We start from the raw sequence: 17285 nt of genomic DNA on the forward strand, positions 1-17285 counted from the left end.
AAAAATAGAAAATGGAACTCCTCAAGGAAGTGTAGTAAGCCCAACGTTATTTTCAGTTATGATCAATGGTATTTTTAAAGATATGTCTGTAAATTACTTTTTGCTCATGATAGAGCATTATAGGTAAGGGCGGGAAATGTAGACCATCTCATTAAGAAATTCCAGGAGGGGATAAGTAAAGTGGAAAAGTGAGGTGTAGAATGGGATTTTTAAATTTTCAGTTGAGAAAACTAAAGTCATGTTTTTCACAAATAAAAAAAAAATAGGAGAAAATAAACAGTTTTACTAGTATGGGAAGGGGCTAGAAAGGTTTGATTGGTTTTGGTTTTTGGGTCTAGTTTTTGATAAGAAATTAACTTGGAAAAATCACAGAGCACATTATGGGTAAAAGTAAAAAGGTACTTAATATTATAAGGGGTTTAGCAGGGTTGACATGGGGTGCAAATTTTGATGCCACATTAATTCACTCAAGAATAGATTATAGGTGTATGGTATATTGGTCAGTGGCTAAAACTTGGATATTATCCAAGCTCAACCACTGAGACTTTAAGCAACACCGGTATGTGTCCTACAAGTAGAATCGGGTGGAGTGCCACTATATTTTAGAAGACAAAAGTCAATGGTAAATTATTGGATACATTTGAAAGGTCATAATAAAAGTCATCGTGTTAAGAAAGTGTTACAAACTGTTGGAAAGAGGAAAAGATTTTAAAAATAGTTTTGGGTGGATTGGGGATAATATGACAAAGAATTTAATCAGACAGTATTGTGGCCTTTAAGGTCTGCATGGAAATACATTAATGTAGATAGATCATTATCAGATATTAAGAAGACATGAATTACAACAGATATTTGTCAAGAATTGTATAATAGTGTGGAGAATAAGTACAGTGACTATTTGCAGATTTATAAAGATCCCAAAACTGAAACAGCTAGTGTGGCAGTTGTCATTCCTGAATAAAATATATAAACTTCAAGAAGAACAATTTTTTTTAGTATGAATGCGGAGTAGAGTTATATGCCATATTATTTTCCTTGTTTCTTATTTTTCTTGTATTTTAGCACACCACTGTTGCTTGTGAAGCTTGCACACAAGAATCTCGGTCACATGTGCTGTACCAATGTACCAGTAATGTGACGTGACAATAAAAGTGATTTGATTTCATTAAAAAGGTGCTCACAAGGAGATGGCTCAAGCCTGAGCCACCAACAACTGAAGACTGGATATCTTCTGTACAAGAGATCTATACAATGGAAAAACTGTCCTTCTCAGAACAGTTGCAGAGGGATACCTACTGCAGAATATGGTCTAAGTGGACAGAGTGAGGTGTGATTTTCTATGAACTTTGGCGCTTTTTATGCTGTTGCACTGATTTAAATACTCACACTGATATGGTGATGGTAACTCAGTTTTAAAAAATACCTGTGGATGTAACCCTAGGCATTTTCTTAATAGCAGTTAACCAGGTGTAATAACTCCACGGCAGAACGGTCCACATTTTAAATGCTTTTCAGCATACTCTTAATTTACCACTTTCAAACACACTTTTATTCCGGTTGCTGTACACTCACAGGTGGCTGCAGGTCTGCAGCTGCCAGCCACACACACTAACAACAAATGGTAAATGGCCTGTATTTATATATATAGCGCTTTACTAGTCCCTAAGGACCCCAAAGTGCTTTACATATCCAGTCATCCACCCATTCACACACACGTGATGGCAAGCTACATTGTAGCCACAGCCACCCTGGGGCGCACTGACAGAGGCGAGGCTGCCGGACACTGGCGCCACCGGGCCCTCTGACCACCACCAGCAGGCAACGGGTGAAGTGTCTTGCCCATGGACACAACGACCGAGACTGTCCAAGCCGGGGCTCGAACCAGCAACCTTCCAATTACAAGGCAAACTCCCAACTCTTGAGCCACAATCGCCCCTTACAACAACGACAGTCAGGAACAACTTTTAATGCAGGCGAGGCGTGATTGCCAATGTTGTGCAGGTGTGTCCATCGTCCCTGCAGCGGCACCGCAGCCCCGCCGCACCAGCATTTCCTGATCTAAGTCTGGGTGTGTTCACACTGGAAGAATCTAACCAAACACAGTGTACTGTAATAGTGTACTGGCAGCTGTGCAGCTAATTTTTTTTTTTTTTTTTTTTTTTTTTTTTACAAGTGGCACACTATCTTTTGCTTGTCTGTACAAAGAATGTATTATCATATATAATAAAATATAAAGAGCTTCCACACATAATAGAGAATGAAATTAACACAACTGCTACAGATAACTCAGCATTGTGAGAGAAAAGGCACTCTATAGTTTAGTGTTAAAAGTGCTGTAAAAATGTGTGTAAACTCGTTGGTTAGTAAGACTGGAAAAGAGCTGCCATATTAATCAGGTTTAGACTATTTGAAGGAAGAAGAAAAATTGTGAGACTGTTTGCAGTATAAAGGTTAAAAAATAGAAATAAATGGATGGATGTTTTCCAGAAACTTGTCTAACTTAACTAACAGCTAAGTCTATTAGCAGCAACCAACCCGGTGACGTCCTATTCTGTATTGGCACAAGATGGTAGTAGACATGTTCTAAAAATGACAAATTATACTTGCACTATTCCAACATGTTATTAATTATTGACATGACATAACACGTTATTAATTAATTTAATAATTAATTAATTAGACTAAATTAATTGAAAGATTTTCTTTCATTAAAAAACTGTTATACTTAAAATTATGACTATTTCTTGCATTACTTTTGAGTATAAAAGTATAAAAATGGCTTTTAATCCTAAACAGTTAGTACTTTTGTTAAAACTGATGAATTAAAGTTGAAAGTCTACGTGTCTTGTTTGATTTACACTCTATTGTGGCACTCATTATTACATTTAACCTACAACGACAAAACCAACACTTAGATTAAATTTACTACAAACCATTATACCTATTTAATTTTAACAACTCAAATGTTCTGACAAACACACATTTGTTTCATTTTCTGATATGAAAGTTTTATTTTCAAATTAAGAAGAAAATTATGTAAGATATTTAGAGTGTCCAATCAAAGTGCACGTCTTTGCACTCTGAGAGGCCCCACAGAGCTGCCATGCTGCTGTTACAATCCTCCCTACAAAAAGAGTCATTCAAAATCACTATATGGTGGACAGAGTCAGGTTTTAAAACCTGTCCTGTGGTCTGATTGTCTAATCAATAGTACAAGGCAAAGACCCTGCGGTTTGGGGGGAAAAAAAAACCCTGACAATCAGACCACCCCTATGAGCAAGCACTTGGCAAGGAAAAACTCCCTTTTAACAGGGAGAAACCTCCGGCAGAACCAGGCTCAGTGAGGGGAGGTCTCCTGCCACAACCTGTGTTAAATGACAAATAGTTGAAAGTGTAGCAAATTTTTTGAAAGGAGGTTTGTAAATTATGGAACATTATGAAGCTACCCCAAAAGGTGGAGTCTGTTCATCTGGACATAGCGTTTTCAGTGGGAGGCGTTTTCTCCCACTGAAAACGCTACGTCCAGATGAACAGACTCCACATTTCAGGACTGACTTACCTGGATGATTGTGCATGCATTAAGTAATTGTGAAGATAATTATTCTGTTTCTGATTCACTGCTTATGCAGCAAAAGAACCTCCTCAAACTACTAAAAAAAGAAGAGAAGGCCCTAATGATACAGTTACTTGGCCTGTCTTCCTTCAAAACACGTACGAACTCCAAAACAAAAGACAACAGAAGTGCTCCAGAATGCTAGATGCAGTGTTGAGCTTTTGTTACCTAGAGTCTACACAAGCCAGGAAATACCAACGACCGGATTTGGTGTGTGGTAGTAACAGGTAAATGAACATTTTTTTAAAAATTAATTATAATTTTATATTATTGTTAATAATAAATCAATTAAAGTAACAAAACAACCTGAAGAGCTGGTTCGGAGCCGAAAGAGCCGGTTCTCTAAAAAGAGCCAGAAATCTCATCACTACAGTCACGACTGACGACTGCTGGGCAGGGATCTTTTAAAAACAGCCACCTGATGAGGGGACCAATCAGCTGCCGCCAGCTCTCTAATCAGGGAGGACCTGTACATTATTTGGTGTTCTGGCCTCTAGTTTAAATCACTGTCTTCTCCGTTTTATGTGTTATATTCTTTATGTCTGTCTCTCAGTGTGAAGTTTGCGTTTTTGTGATTTGTTTCTTATTTCCTGTTTTATATTGATAGTCCCAGTCCTATGTCAGTGTATCCAATTTTACCTCCCCCTGTCTCATTAGCCCTAATCTCTCCCAGCTGTCTCCCTCCTGTTTCCTGTTCCCTGATTACTCCCTGTGTATATAAGCCCTGTGTTTGCCTTTGCTCTCTGTCGTGTTGTACCCTCAACGTGCTGTGTGTTTTGGTTCAGTCTCCTGTTTAGGGGTTCCTCTTCTAGTGTTTCAGTTCCTCTGTTCAGAGTTTTGTTTTTTGGTGAGTTTAATTTACTAAGAGGTTTTTCCCAGCAATAAAGCTGCGCTTTGAGTTTTACCTCTGTGTTTGAGTCCTGCTCTTGGGTCCACCTTTCCTGTCTGCCTGCCACACAGCCCTCCATGACAGAACGACTCGACCAGTACATGGACCCAGCAGAACTCACCCTGTCTGATGAGCTTAAGGAGGATATAATTTATTCAGTGAATAGATTATGTGACCTGTGGCTGAATCATCCAGAGGAGTTTCAGCGTGCTGTACCCAACCAGCTACAATGACTAGTTTCTGGTCTCCCCTGGCTTTTGGACTCGCTTCACCCACTCATACAGGAATTTTTCCTTAATGAGCTTCATCTGCATCCCCCTGCCGCTACAGCTTACCCACCCAGCTCGGAGAAGGATGTGCTGCCCGGCCTGCCGGACTTGGAGTTGCCCGGCTCACTGGAGCCACCACCGAAGTTGAAGCGACGGCGATGTTTTTTGTGAAATTCCAGACTCATCAAGAGGATTTAACCCTGTAAGACCCAACCCATCAAAAAAAATGGCCAGAAAATTCCGATTTTTTTTTTTATTTATTTTTTTTGGAACTGAGATGGTTATTATGTATATATTGTGTTATTCTTACTTAGTGTATTGTCTTTCTTTGTTACTGTTTGTTTATACTGGAGCACTTTAACCAAAAATAATTTCCCCTAGAGATCAATAAAGTATTCTGATTAACCATTCTAACAAAATCCACAAAAATGTTTTTGCTGTATGTATATTTTTGTTTATCTTTTATTTTTGTATTGCACTTGATACATTGGGCATTTTTGGCACGTTTTGTTAACAATAATGTTAATTCTAGACAAAAAAGGAGTCTTTGAAATTATGGCAAGTATTTATCATGTTGATGAGATAGCGGTCTCAGAAACTCATGCATCAAAAATAGGATACAAAGGGCATTGTAGGATTAAGGAAATAGAAGCGATGTAGCAGTATAAGCCAAGAGAAGGCAGTAGTACAACTGTATTGAATGCAAGCTGCCATTAAAAACGAAAGAAGAAGACGACACCGGAAACTACCCAATCTGCAGTAACCAGACCTTCATGTGTTGCTAGGTTTTTCCTCTGGATTAAAATGGCGTGGATTGGTGTCTGTAAAGGCTCTCGTTTTACACATATTTAATTTCCCAATAAAGATGTTTGATTTTAGTTATTACACATTTTAAATCCTATTTGTTACGGTGAAGCGTTTTAATTTGAAGGAGGTCACCGGAACACCGCCTCATTGTAAGAAGTCTCCAGTAACGATCACCGGTTTCATCCTTCGTTCTCTCAGCTCTTCTTCTACTTCCGTCATGGCGCCCACTTTGGGCTTTTTTCCTGTTGTCACGTTGGTGGTGCTGTCTGGGTTTCCCGCCGCTGTGTCCTCGCGAAGGGACGTGCTCGAGCTCGGGGACGCGGACTTCGATTACCTGGCAACAGAGCACGAGACCATGCTGGTGAAATTCTACGCTCCTTGGTAAAGAATCGGCGTTAGTTTAGCGCGGCCGGCGGCGGGAGATTTTTCCTGAGTTTTTTTTTTTTTTTTAAATGAAATCATTCCATCTTTATTGGTTTTCTGCTGTTTTTAAATCGTGTCTCTGCTGTTAGGGAGGCACTAACAACCTGCTTGTCCTCTTCCATCTCTCGTTCCATTCCTCCACCTCTTTCCTACGTCATTTCCCTTGATTTAATTATTTTGTATTTATTATACTGTGGCTCTTATTTCCTTCATTCCTTGCCTTCCCTCCCCTTCCGTCTTTTCCGCATTACTTCTTTGCGTTCCAACTTCCTTCCTTCCTTCCCTGTTTCTTTACACCCTTCCTTTGTTTATTTCTCCTTCCTTTCCTTCATCCCTTTATTTTTCCCTTCCTTCAGGTGTGGTCATTGTAAGAAATTGGCCCCAGAGTTTGAGAAAGCTGCTAGTCGACTGAAAGGAAGTGTTCAATTAGCAAAGGTAATGTGTCCATCTTGTTCATTACTGTTGTGAACACCTGTTTCACAAGTCTTATCTGTTTGTCTCACCTGTGCGGCAGGTGGACTGTACGACAAACTCTGAGACGTGCAGTCGTTTTGGGGTCTCAGGTTATCCCACCTTGAGAATTTTTAGGTACGGCAAAGATTCCGCCCCCTATGATGGTCCTCGCACTGCAGGTAGGAAACACTATGAGCATCCCAATCCTGCTCTGTTACTTGACTCTGTGATGTAACCTCTGTCTGTGTGTGTGTTTGTGTTCAGAGGGGATCTACGAGACTATGAGGAGGCAGACTGGTCCAGACTCGATGCACCTAAAGACCAAAGACGATCTGAAGGCCTTTGTCAATAACCATGACGCCAGCATTGTAGGTACGAGGTCACGTGTTGCCAGTGGCGGTCCTAGCCTATTTGGCGCCCTGGGCGAACACTCCCTCTGCACCCCCCCCCACACACACACACACACACAAAACATATTAAGGATTGTACATTAACATAAAACTGTTGTACACACACACACACACACAGAGAGTATGCATTGTATGCAAACAGCTACCAAACAGCCATCATAATTCGTCATACAATGAGAACAGGACAAATCAACAATTGACGATGACTAATTAATATTAAAATCTGTAACATAATGTATTGTTTGGAGTTTAGTCTGTTACTGATACTATTTTTACCATTTCTTCTTGGAGCAACTGTAACACACATAATTTCCTTAGGGATTAATAAAGTATTCTGATTGTTTCAGGATGACCTGCCATTATCCAATGACACATCTGCTTACCTGTATCTTTTGCTCGTTTCTCCTCGTCTTTTCTCTTTTTTCTAAACTGAGGAGCTGATGGCTTTGAACTTTTCTTGTCCATCTTCCATTGGTTTTAATTTTGCACTCCAGTATGAACACAAATCCTCGAGGACTCAAGGATCACCACAACATAACCTAACAGACCTACACCTTAGTTCACAGATTCACTTTGTCTAAGGTTTATTTCTGAGATTTCACACAACCCAGGATTCAAATCATGAATACATAAGGGGCTTGGATTTACAACATTCTAAATGAAATGTGCTCTATTTGGAAGCAGCAGGCCCCCCTCCCCTTTCGACGGCTTGTGTGTGAGACTTTAAATCATCAAACTGTAAATTTTGCTCCAGCCGGTCAGAAAACCTGCCGCCGCCCCGCCCTCTCCTCTCTGCGCCGCAAGCAGCAGGCGCACCTCACAAACGAAGGGCGCCATTACTCCCAGCAAATGAGCGATAGAAAACCGATCGGTGCTTATGCCATTCCCAATATGCGCTGGCTGATGTCGGGGCAGCACGAGTACGAGCTTCTTTTTTTTTTTTTTGCCGATGCCCGTGATGCCGCCCCGAGCAACTGCCCGTGTCGCCTGTATCTAAAACCTCTACTGCGTGTTGCTGTATGCTGCATCATGCTTTAGGCTGAGTGCTTCTTATTTGTCAAAGTCAAGTTATACAGACATTAAAGAATAAAATCAGTATAAACAAAACAGCAGAAGACGAAACAAACGATGAGGAAATGTAGCTGTTGCTTGGTCACAGGTGAAAGTTCCAGGCTCTTGTTGCCTAGGTAACCCTCAGTTCAGCTTAATTCAGTTTTATTTATATATTGCTAAATCACAACAACAGTTGCTTCAAGGTGTTCAAGTTGCTTTATATTGTAAAGATCCTACAATAATACAAAGAAAACAGAAAACCCCAACAATCCGATGACCCCTATGAGCAAGTGCTTTAGCGACAGTAGGAAGGACAACCTCCCTTTTAACAGATAGAAACCTCCAGCTGAACCAGGCTCCTGGAGGGGTGGCTAGAAAAAAGAGGGATGTAGTCTTAATCTAATCTTTAAGTATTTATTCACCTTAAACAGTTCAAACAAAACATGTACTCCTTCAATCAGAAAACCATAGTCTGCAAGCAGCTAGCTGTAGCCAATTTCCTGAAACAGAATAAGCCTAACTTAGCATTACACAGGATTATATATTGAGTTGTGCTTCTATCTGTTTGGTTAAAACTGTGGGGGAGAGGCCGTGGTTTAGACTTGGCATTCCCTCGTTGGTGGACAGGATGATCACAACCTCTTGGCAGTCCTCTTCCCCTCCGGAGGTCATAGCACTCGTCTTTCCACTGTACAGATGAGGTCAAATCTAGGTTAGCAACCTGCCTCTCCTATTTTTTATGTAATGACTTTTACCCTGGTTACGTGTCTATGTGCTGGCTTACGCTCTGGTTTACACAGACGACTTCTAAATGTACTCGGGCATAGTGCAGCCTTTACACTCCTAACCTAGACAGAATCATAAGATGCATGATCCTCAGTTAGATTTCACACATAGGTACATCTGCAGGTACATCTCTATGTGTACCTGCAGAATTAAACTGAGAGCAATGGTAACAATGGCCTGCACGCCCACTCCGGGCTTCATCACTGCTCACCAAGCTGCATGCAAAATCTGAAGGATGTGCATAAAACAAAATGTATAAAAATGCTCGACCTCACATACCAGGACATATCCTGGTTAAAGACTCCACGATTCCTCAGTGTTACTGGAGGCCAAGGTAATGCTATCCAGAGTAAGCATCTGGTTAGATGCAGTGTTTCTAAGAATTTTAGGGCCAAGTACAATTACCTCAGTTTTATCTTTATGTCTCTTTAGGTCTTTGTCTTTAAAACATTCACGCAGTTCAAATAGTTGTTGTGTGTTATCTGGCTTGATGGATAGGTAAAGTTGGGTGTCATCTGCTATGCCTTTTAAGGGAAGCAGGTATAATGCAAACAGAATTGGTCCTTCCACAAAATCCCGTGGTACTCCATAATTAACCTTAGTGTATGAATTTTTTGTATTTTTTTTTTGTATTTGTAACCTTCACTAAAGCCATTTCTGTATTGTGATGAGCTCTGAAACCTAACTGAAACTCTTCAAATAAACCATTTTTGTTGAATTTGTTCGCACTGTTGCAGTCTGGATACCTGTACACCTTTGAGGTTTTATTGCTTGCATGGCATGATCACCTTATAGTAACCTTAAAGTAAACATGGCCATGCTAACTTCAGGGTCAGGCAAACACTTGGTGTCTGTGGTCCTCTGACTCCCCTTTAGCTCCCTTACCAGTGCATGTGTCTGCATCAGGTGTGTTCTCAGGTACGGACAGCCCCCGTCTGGCTGAGTTCCTGAAGGCAGCCACTCTACTCAGAGAACAGTTCCGTTTCGCTCACAGCACCAACCTGCAGCTCGCCGAAGAGCATGGGGCCAACTCAGAGTGAGTTCACACCTAAGTGATATCACCGTAGTGATGTCACAGTTTAAAGGTGTTATTCTCACTTCTGTGCGTGTGTGTGTGTCTCTCTCTCCAGATGTGTGCTGCTGTTCAGACCTCCCAGACTCGCCAATGCTTTTGAGGACAGCATTGTCATCTTCAGAGACTACCTGACCATCGGCTCACTGCGGCGCTTCATCAGAGATCACATGTGAGTCTTTAAGAGATAACTCTTTATTGTCATTGCACAGTCATATATAGTACAATGAAATTGGAAAACTGTCCTACGTCATTAGAGGAACCGCAGCCTCATTCTGTGTGTCCATCTATGTGCAGCTACGGTCTGTGTCCTCACATGACAATAGAGAATAGAGACCGTCTGAGAGTCCGGGACCTGCTGACGGCGTACTACGATCTTGACTACCATCACAACATCCCCGGCTCCAACTACTGGAGGAATAGGTAACGCGAGCACACAGAGGGGATGTGTTCCAGATGTACAGCTTGATTGACTAAAGTGTTTGTGTGTAATCCTCTCCCCTGTGTGTTTTCTTCTCAGGGTAATGAAGGTGGCGTCTAAGTATGTCGGGCGGGGTCTAACCTTCTCTATAGCCAATAAGAAGGACTTCCTGTTGGAGCTGGAGGAAGACTTTGGAATGGGGACGTCAGATGGAGGGGAGCTGCCCTTTATCACCATCCGGACCCGACTGGGTCACAAGTACACCATGAGGGAGGAGTTCACGTGCGTAGCCAAGTCATACCACTATGTCACCTGTTCTGCAGGTGAGGGGGTGGGGTCACAATAAACCAGAACTATCTGATCCAAGTCTGTTTCAAACTTTTGGGGGGGCTGACCCGCATTTCTCAGCTTTCTGACCTCATTCACAATGAAAGCACCAACAAGTAACTGTGTGTGTTTGTTTGTTTGTCTTAGGAGGGATGGTGCGTCTCTGCAGAGGTTCCTGGAAGATTACTTTGCAGGTCGACTCAAACGTTACATCAAATCAGAACCGATACCTGAAAAGAACTCTGGGGCTGTCAAAGTGAGTAAAACAAACACGCCAAAGCCTCTTGTGTGAGTATCAATGACGTTGTAGACCTCTTTGTAACCTCTGACCTGTGTGCATCAGGTGGTGGTAGCAGAGTCCTTTGATCAGGTGGTGAACGACCCGGATAAAAATGTTCTGATCCAGTTTTTTTCTCCGTTGTGTCCTCACTGTAAGAAGTTGGAGCCGGTCTATGGAGAGCTTGCTGAAACGGTACGCTCACTCATATACTGAGAATATAATGTCCACTCTCACACTCTGTCGCTTTAGCAGTAACTGGGTGTTCGCTGTTTGGCTAGCTTCACTCAAACAGGAAAATCCAACTGCAGCCGTAATGTGCGGATTTGTAAAGCACTTTATAAATAAGCACTGTGTGGTGAAGACCCTGTTTTAGTCACCAGACCAACAAGCTTGAGTCCACACTCTAACTTCTCTGCACCAGGTGTACCATCCTGTGCAATCAGCTGGCAAAGCAGATGTTTGCAAGGTGTGATCAATGCTATTTTACACAATAAAATATTCTTTCTCCAAACACAACCAAACAGATTACTACAACACAGGTTACTTACTGCATGCGTATCACACCAAAAACATAACTGTTTCCTATCGAAGATAATTGCAAATCCCATCATCCATCAGCATTTCTGCAGGAAAAAAAACCTAATCTCCACGTTACAGTCTCCTTCACTCACATTTGGGCTCATTCCTCACTTCTAATATGAAATAATCCGGTCAGTGAGATGATGTAAGGAAAAAAGAAAACATCTCCAAAAAGTATGACATCTCTTTCTCAGAGCGTCTGCTTTTTTTCCTTTTCTTTTTTTCCTTTGTACACTTGAACCTACTTGCCCTGCAGACTTGCTGATGGTATTCCCAATTGTGCTTCAGTAAGAAACTGCATTCTGTTTGTGGTGTGGTGTGCATTAGGGCTGCCACGATTAGTCGAATAGTCATGATTACGTCGACTATCAAAATTGTCGACAACTAATTTAATAGTCGACGCATCGTTTGAAGCTTTGTAAGATCCCAAAAGACGCGGGAATAAGTAGTAGGATTTAAGAGTGTAATAACAGACTGAAACAGAACATGGCAGCACTGCATGTACAAGGATGCCAGCTGCCGTTAATAGTTTTTACACAGCAGAATAAACGTCAATCAGACAACTGATTATCAGAAGTGTGAGATGCTCGATAATATACTCCGGTGTCCTGTTATATTTTAGATAGCAAGGAGCAGACGGCTGAGTTTATTAAATTTAAATGAAATTTGCAGATTGTTTCAGTGGAGTTTAATAAACTATCATCTTGTCTTTATTTTTAGCTAGCACATACCTTAAACACTTAAAGCTCTAAGCTAATGATAGTTATATAAGAGCAGATGCTGCTGGCGCAATAAGCTGTACGTTTTATGTCCAATGGATACATAATCTGATTAGTCGACTAATCGCAAAAATAATCGGTGACTAGTAAAATAATCGTTTGTGGCAGCCCTATTGTGCATGTACTGGACTGTTATGTTCTAAATTATTAAATTAAATAATAATAATTAAAATGCTAACTAATTGAAAAAGAAGTGTACCGTAATTGTCGGGCTATAAGCCGCTACTTTTTGCACAAGCTTTGAACCCTGCGGCTTTTAGTCAGGTGCGGCTTTTCTATGGATTGTCCATGATTTTTGTCATATCGTAAGACGATTTGTTTTGTTTGTTCCGCTGTTGTACGGCACTACGTTGCCTGGCGGAAGGATCGGGGTTCAAGAGTGGTATGTTAGTCACATGTCCATCCGCCAGGCAACATAGTGCCTTACAAGTAGCGTGAAAAGCGGCTTGAAGACGTTTCGCCTCTCATCCGAGAAGCTTCTTCAGTTTTAGGGTAAAGTGGTGGAGTGTCCCAGATTTTTCTTTTCAAGCTCCTTAGAAATCTGAGATGATGGTGTTTTAGATTTCTCAGAATCAGAATATTTGAATAATCCCTGAGGAAATTATGTAAATTATTTAACGGAGTTACAGTTGACATTTAAAATGAACCCCTTGGCGGTTTTACTATTAACTATACATTTAATTTTCAGTATAAGAAAAGTGCAGTTTCTCTACACAATAAGGAAATGGTGCTAGAATAAGAATAGGCTGGGTCTTATATATTTGTGTGACATGGCCTTCCTGCTCTCAACAACAGCTGAGCACCGCAAATAAGCAGGTGCACAACAAACCACACAAAGCTGCCAGCTCATGCTTCTGTAGCATCGTGTGTGCTATTATGAACTACTCTCACACTGCAGCTGCACTTAGGCTCTGCCCCTTCCTGAGTGTGTAAAACATCTGCAAAAGGTCACATGACATCTTAGAAACTCTGAAACATCTTCCGTCTTCCTCAAATGGGGACTTGTCTCAGACCTGGTGCTGGTTCCTGTTTGCCTATGAGGTCTTGTGTGCTGTAGCTCCACCCACTAAAATGACCTGTTGTACTGAAGGAGATATTACTGGTTTATTTCTGTGTGAAATCATTGTCAAACCTTTGTGTTCTTCAGCTGCGCTCTGACCCCAAAATCGTCATTGCCAAGATGAATGCCCTGGCCAATGACGTCCCTCTGGGTTACGATGTCCAAGGGTGAGATTCAGGTTTCCCGTGACATGCTTCAGTCATTGCCAGGTGTGAGTCTGATGTCGCTGTGTCTGCCTGCAGGTTTCCCACCATCTACTTTGCTCCAGTAGGCAGGAAGGACGAACCCGTCAGATACCAGGTAAGACACCTGAGTGCATACCCAAGACCTGAGGCTAGATGGACCTCAGCTACAGTTTTAGACGAAGTTGCTTCCTCTCAGTTTATCTAAGGTCAATGTTATCTGCAGCAGCCCACTCGCCTGTGCTGTAGTTTTCCCTCACAGCTGTTTGAGCTGCCTTGTCTCAGGGTTTTATGGGTAGTTAATTATGCTCTGTGCTCACCTATGTGCACCAGCTCAGGTCCACACCTGCAGTCTGCGGCTTCTCTCAGCATATGTCAGTGGGATTTAAAAATTCCATTTTCTCATTTACATACATCCTGTTTGTCAACACAGAGTCTGCCCATTCATACTTCACATTTAAATAATTTTCTAACCCCCCGGGTCAGTGTGAGCACTGCAAAGTACAGACACTCATTTTTCTCCACAGCCACTCATGGTCAGCTCAGAAGAAACACAGGACATAATTTGGTCCATTAAACTGCACCTGCTTCCACTTGTACAGGCTCTTGACTGATATGGTACAGGTACAACCACATCTGTGCACAGATCAGAAGAGGCGTTTTCTCAAAGTGCAGAAGTGAGTCATTCAACGATTCAGTGCAGAGAGGTCTATTAACACATAGTGAGTGAGAAAGGTGAAGAAGACTCAGTGCATCATGGGAATCCCCCAGCAGCCTACACTTATTGCAGCATAACTAAGGGAGGATTCAGGGTCACCTGATCCAGCCTAATGATATGCTTTAGCAAAAAGGAAAGTTTTAAGCCTAATCTTAAAAGTTGAGCAGCCAATAACACTAGGGGTGCAACGATATTCGTATCGATATTGAACCGTTCGATACAGTGCTTTCGGTTCGGTACGCATATGTATCGAACAATACAACATTTGTAATTTATTTTATCAATTTTCCTTCTGTCGATGCTGTCTGTGTGGAGCGCTCAGTGAATCTGTGTTCGACTACTCCGCCTAGGCTGCACTGTCGAGCGCAGATCCACTGAGCGCTCAACACAGACAGCATAGTCAGAAGGAAGAGCGCAGGGCAAGCTAGCGAGACAGAAGTTAAGCTCTCCTTACAACAGGCAAATTGAACGTCATTCAGATCTGGCGTTTGGAATTATTTTGGTTTTCATGTGACGTATGACCCTGAAGGTAAGCGAGTCATGGACTAAAGTAAAACAGTATGTTGAATGTGCCATGCAATGCTCAATTACATTGGTGTGAACTAGTGTGTTAGCGCAGTTAGCTCGTTAACGTGTTGGCCGTCTAGCCCCATGCACGGGGCGATCGGCGGTAGCTCGTTAACGGAGATTTGCCGTGTTGTGGCGCTAAGGTCATTTCAACGAGATTAACCTGAAAGCACTAGTGGGAACACAACGAATATGACTGCACATTTACGCAGACATCATCCTAGTGCAAAGACAAAAACAACAAGCATGCTACTAACTTTAGCCAAGTCATTTAGACAGCTGTTAGCACATGATTCTCCTTATGCTGCTGAGAATATAGCCCAGAAGAAGCGGATAGTATAGCTTTTATTTTGGAAAGAGACATTTCTCTGTAATAAACTCTCTTTTCCAAAGATGAGTGATTCCTCAATTAGATACAGGGCTTGCAATATCGCTAGCCCGACGTCCCGGAGCTAGCGATTTTTTTCAGTCGGGCTACCAAAATCTATCTCTTCCCTGCCCGTCGGGCTATTGTAGGAAAAATATATGTCAATGCTTTTGCATTCTTTCAGAAATGTAGCTGGGTAATTATGTCATTGGCATCGGTGAGCCACTGTCAATATGTGACATATTGAAGTCGCGTTTGAATTTGCGCTTGTTTTTTTGCTTTCACTTTGCAATCGTGCGAACTGTGTATAGAGAGCGACAGCACTGATCTGTGAGTGATGATAATTTGTGCACCAATTCCTCTGACATCTTCTTATTAATCGTTAGCTTACTATGCAAACATGACAAGTGAAATCTCCCGCAGCAAGCTTAAACATGTGAGAGGTTGATCGTGCAGAGAATCGCTGAGCTTATGTGAGTCCGTGTGTAAAAGCATTTCAGTTCTGCTGAGCCAAATAAGACAGGTCAGGGTGAAGAAGTGACAGCCTAAAAAAAAAGCTTACCACAAAACGGAGAAGTTATGACAAATCAGACTATAAGGCAAAAAGAAAGTGCAGCTTTATGGTTTCATGGACAAAAGAATTTCTGTGGCTGCAATATGATGAGCTAAATAACCAGGGCTGCACATAAGTGGTCCGCAGGTGCGCATTCGGTGTCAAAATAAAAAACACGCACAAGGGTTAGGGTTAAATTTAAAAACTGTACTTTTGAGTTAAAATATATATTTATAATTTTAATAAATGACAAATTAAAAATGCATGAACATTTTTTTGTATCGAAAAAATATCGAACCGTGACACCAAAGTATCGAACCGAACCGAACCGTGAATTTTGTGTATCGTTGCACCCCTAAATAACACCAGTGTGCTTTTTACTGCTCTCATTTATCATCCACAGGGCATACGGACGCAGTACCCTCAGGGTCTGCCGACTGCTGCTAAAGTCCTGATTTTATACTAATTAATTAAATCCTCGTCTTATTCCTCAGCTGGTCTATATAAATAAAAGTGTGTGTGTATATATAATAATAACTAATGTGAGCCTGTAAAGGGCTGGATGTTAAAAATCCTTCCTGGTGACAAATATTTGCTTTGATTACACTGTAACTTCAGGCTGTGGTCTTTCCTGGAAAACCCAACGTGTTTATACTGTTTGACTCAACATTTATTGTTCAGAAACAGCACTACAGCTGTTTCTGAACAATAGGCTCATACACCACCAAAGAAGAGCCTACAGGGATTATAAATGAAGAATTTTACTTTGAAAGTCTGTTGTCATTTACGTACACACACAGCCACATTTCCTGCTCGGACCAGTCTGTTTTTTTTAATACACCCTCATTCATCCAGAGCTGCAAGTGGAGGAAGTGAAGCTAAAGTTCAGTGTTTAATAGTTGGTAGTTTGCTGAAGCTTACACAGACACTGTGGACACTGTGCAGTTTGTGAAGGCAAGGCTTCACAGTAAGGGTGGAGCTTGAGCCACTGACAGGTTTTCAAGATAAAGTCTTTATGTTAACTTCCTTCTGGGGTCACATGACATCTCCCATGTGCTTTCAGGGCACCCGCGAGCTCAAAGACTTCCTCCGGTTCCTCAAGCGAGAGGCGAGTCACCACTTGGTGTTGAGTGGCTTCAAAGATGAACTCTGACACCCCCAACAGCAAGGAGGAGAGCCTGAATCTGGAGCGCCAATACCGGACATTACATCAGGACACTCGTTGCATCAAATCAAATCGCTCACTCATCCCTGAAACACACCGCTATTAATCATGCCATTGTCAGCCTCATTATTTATTTATTTGTTTGTTTGTTTGTTTGTTTGTTTGTTTGTTTGTTAACTTCAGTCGACCTCCTTTCGTGCACAAACAGGTTGCAGGTGTTTTTCTTCTGTTTTTTGGGACAATAAAGTTTTGTATGAATTTCAGAGACTTGGACAGGTTTGTGCTCGTTCAGGCCCACAGCTGCTTATCGACCTGTCGTCCCAATATGCTTTAGGCACATGTGATGTCACTGGACACAGGTAAACACACTCATGGGAATATCCACGTGTGTTTTCAGAATGCAAATCAGTCAAAATTGATTCTCAGCTTGGTGTACAAATAAGTCACAAGAAATGCAGAAAGTGCTACATGAGCACCAGCCCTGAGTCTCCTCAATGAAGGAGACATTCACA

General features: G+C 41.7%; 1 protein-coding gene across 1 annotated transcript; it reads left to right on the forward strand.

The window, feature by feature from the left end:
• Positions 1–5539: 5539 nt before the first annotated feature.
• pdia8 (protein disulfide isomerase family A, member 8) lies at positions 5540–17036 on the forward strand. The gene is made up of 13 exons (XM_082520326.1): positions 5540–5959; positions 6358–6436; positions 6516–6633; positions 6719–6826; positions 9610–9739; positions 9834–9947; positions 10073–10198; positions 10296–10478; positions 10671–10779; positions 10867–10995; positions 13309–13388; positions 13464–13521; positions 16672–17036. Exons 1-13 carry the CDS (start codon positions 5796–5798, stop codon positions 16759–16761), a joined length of 1488 nt encoding a protein of 495 aa, XP_082376452.1. The 5' UTR covers positions 5540–5795; the 3' UTR covers positions 16762–17036.
• Positions 17037–17285: the final 249 nt, after the last annotated feature.

This window comes from Aulonocara stuartgranti (genome assembly GCF_965226115.1).
Source record: "Aulonocara stuartgranti genome assembly, chromosome: 22".
In the NCBI taxonomy this organism is placed as follows: domain Eukaryota; kingdom Metazoa; phylum Chordata; class Actinopteri; order Cichliformes; family Cichlidae; genus Aulonocara; species Aulonocara stuartgranti.

What these genes read in the sequence shown, in the direction of transcription:
- pdia8 (XM_082520326.1), top strand. Translation starts at nt 5,796, where the DNA reads ATGGCGCCCACTTTGGGCTTTTTTCCTGTTGTCACGTTGGTGGTGCTG. An exon ending in ACCATGAGGGAGGAGTTCAC is followed by an intron (nt 10,479 to 10,670) that starts GTGCGTAGCCAA and finishes TGTTTGTCTTAG; the next exon opens with GAGGGATGGTGCGTCTCTGC. An exon ending in CTGGGTTACGATGTCCAAGG is followed by an intron (nt 13,389 to 13,463) that starts GTGAGATTCAGG and finishes GTCTGCCTGCAG; the next exon opens with GTTTCCCACCATCTACTTTG.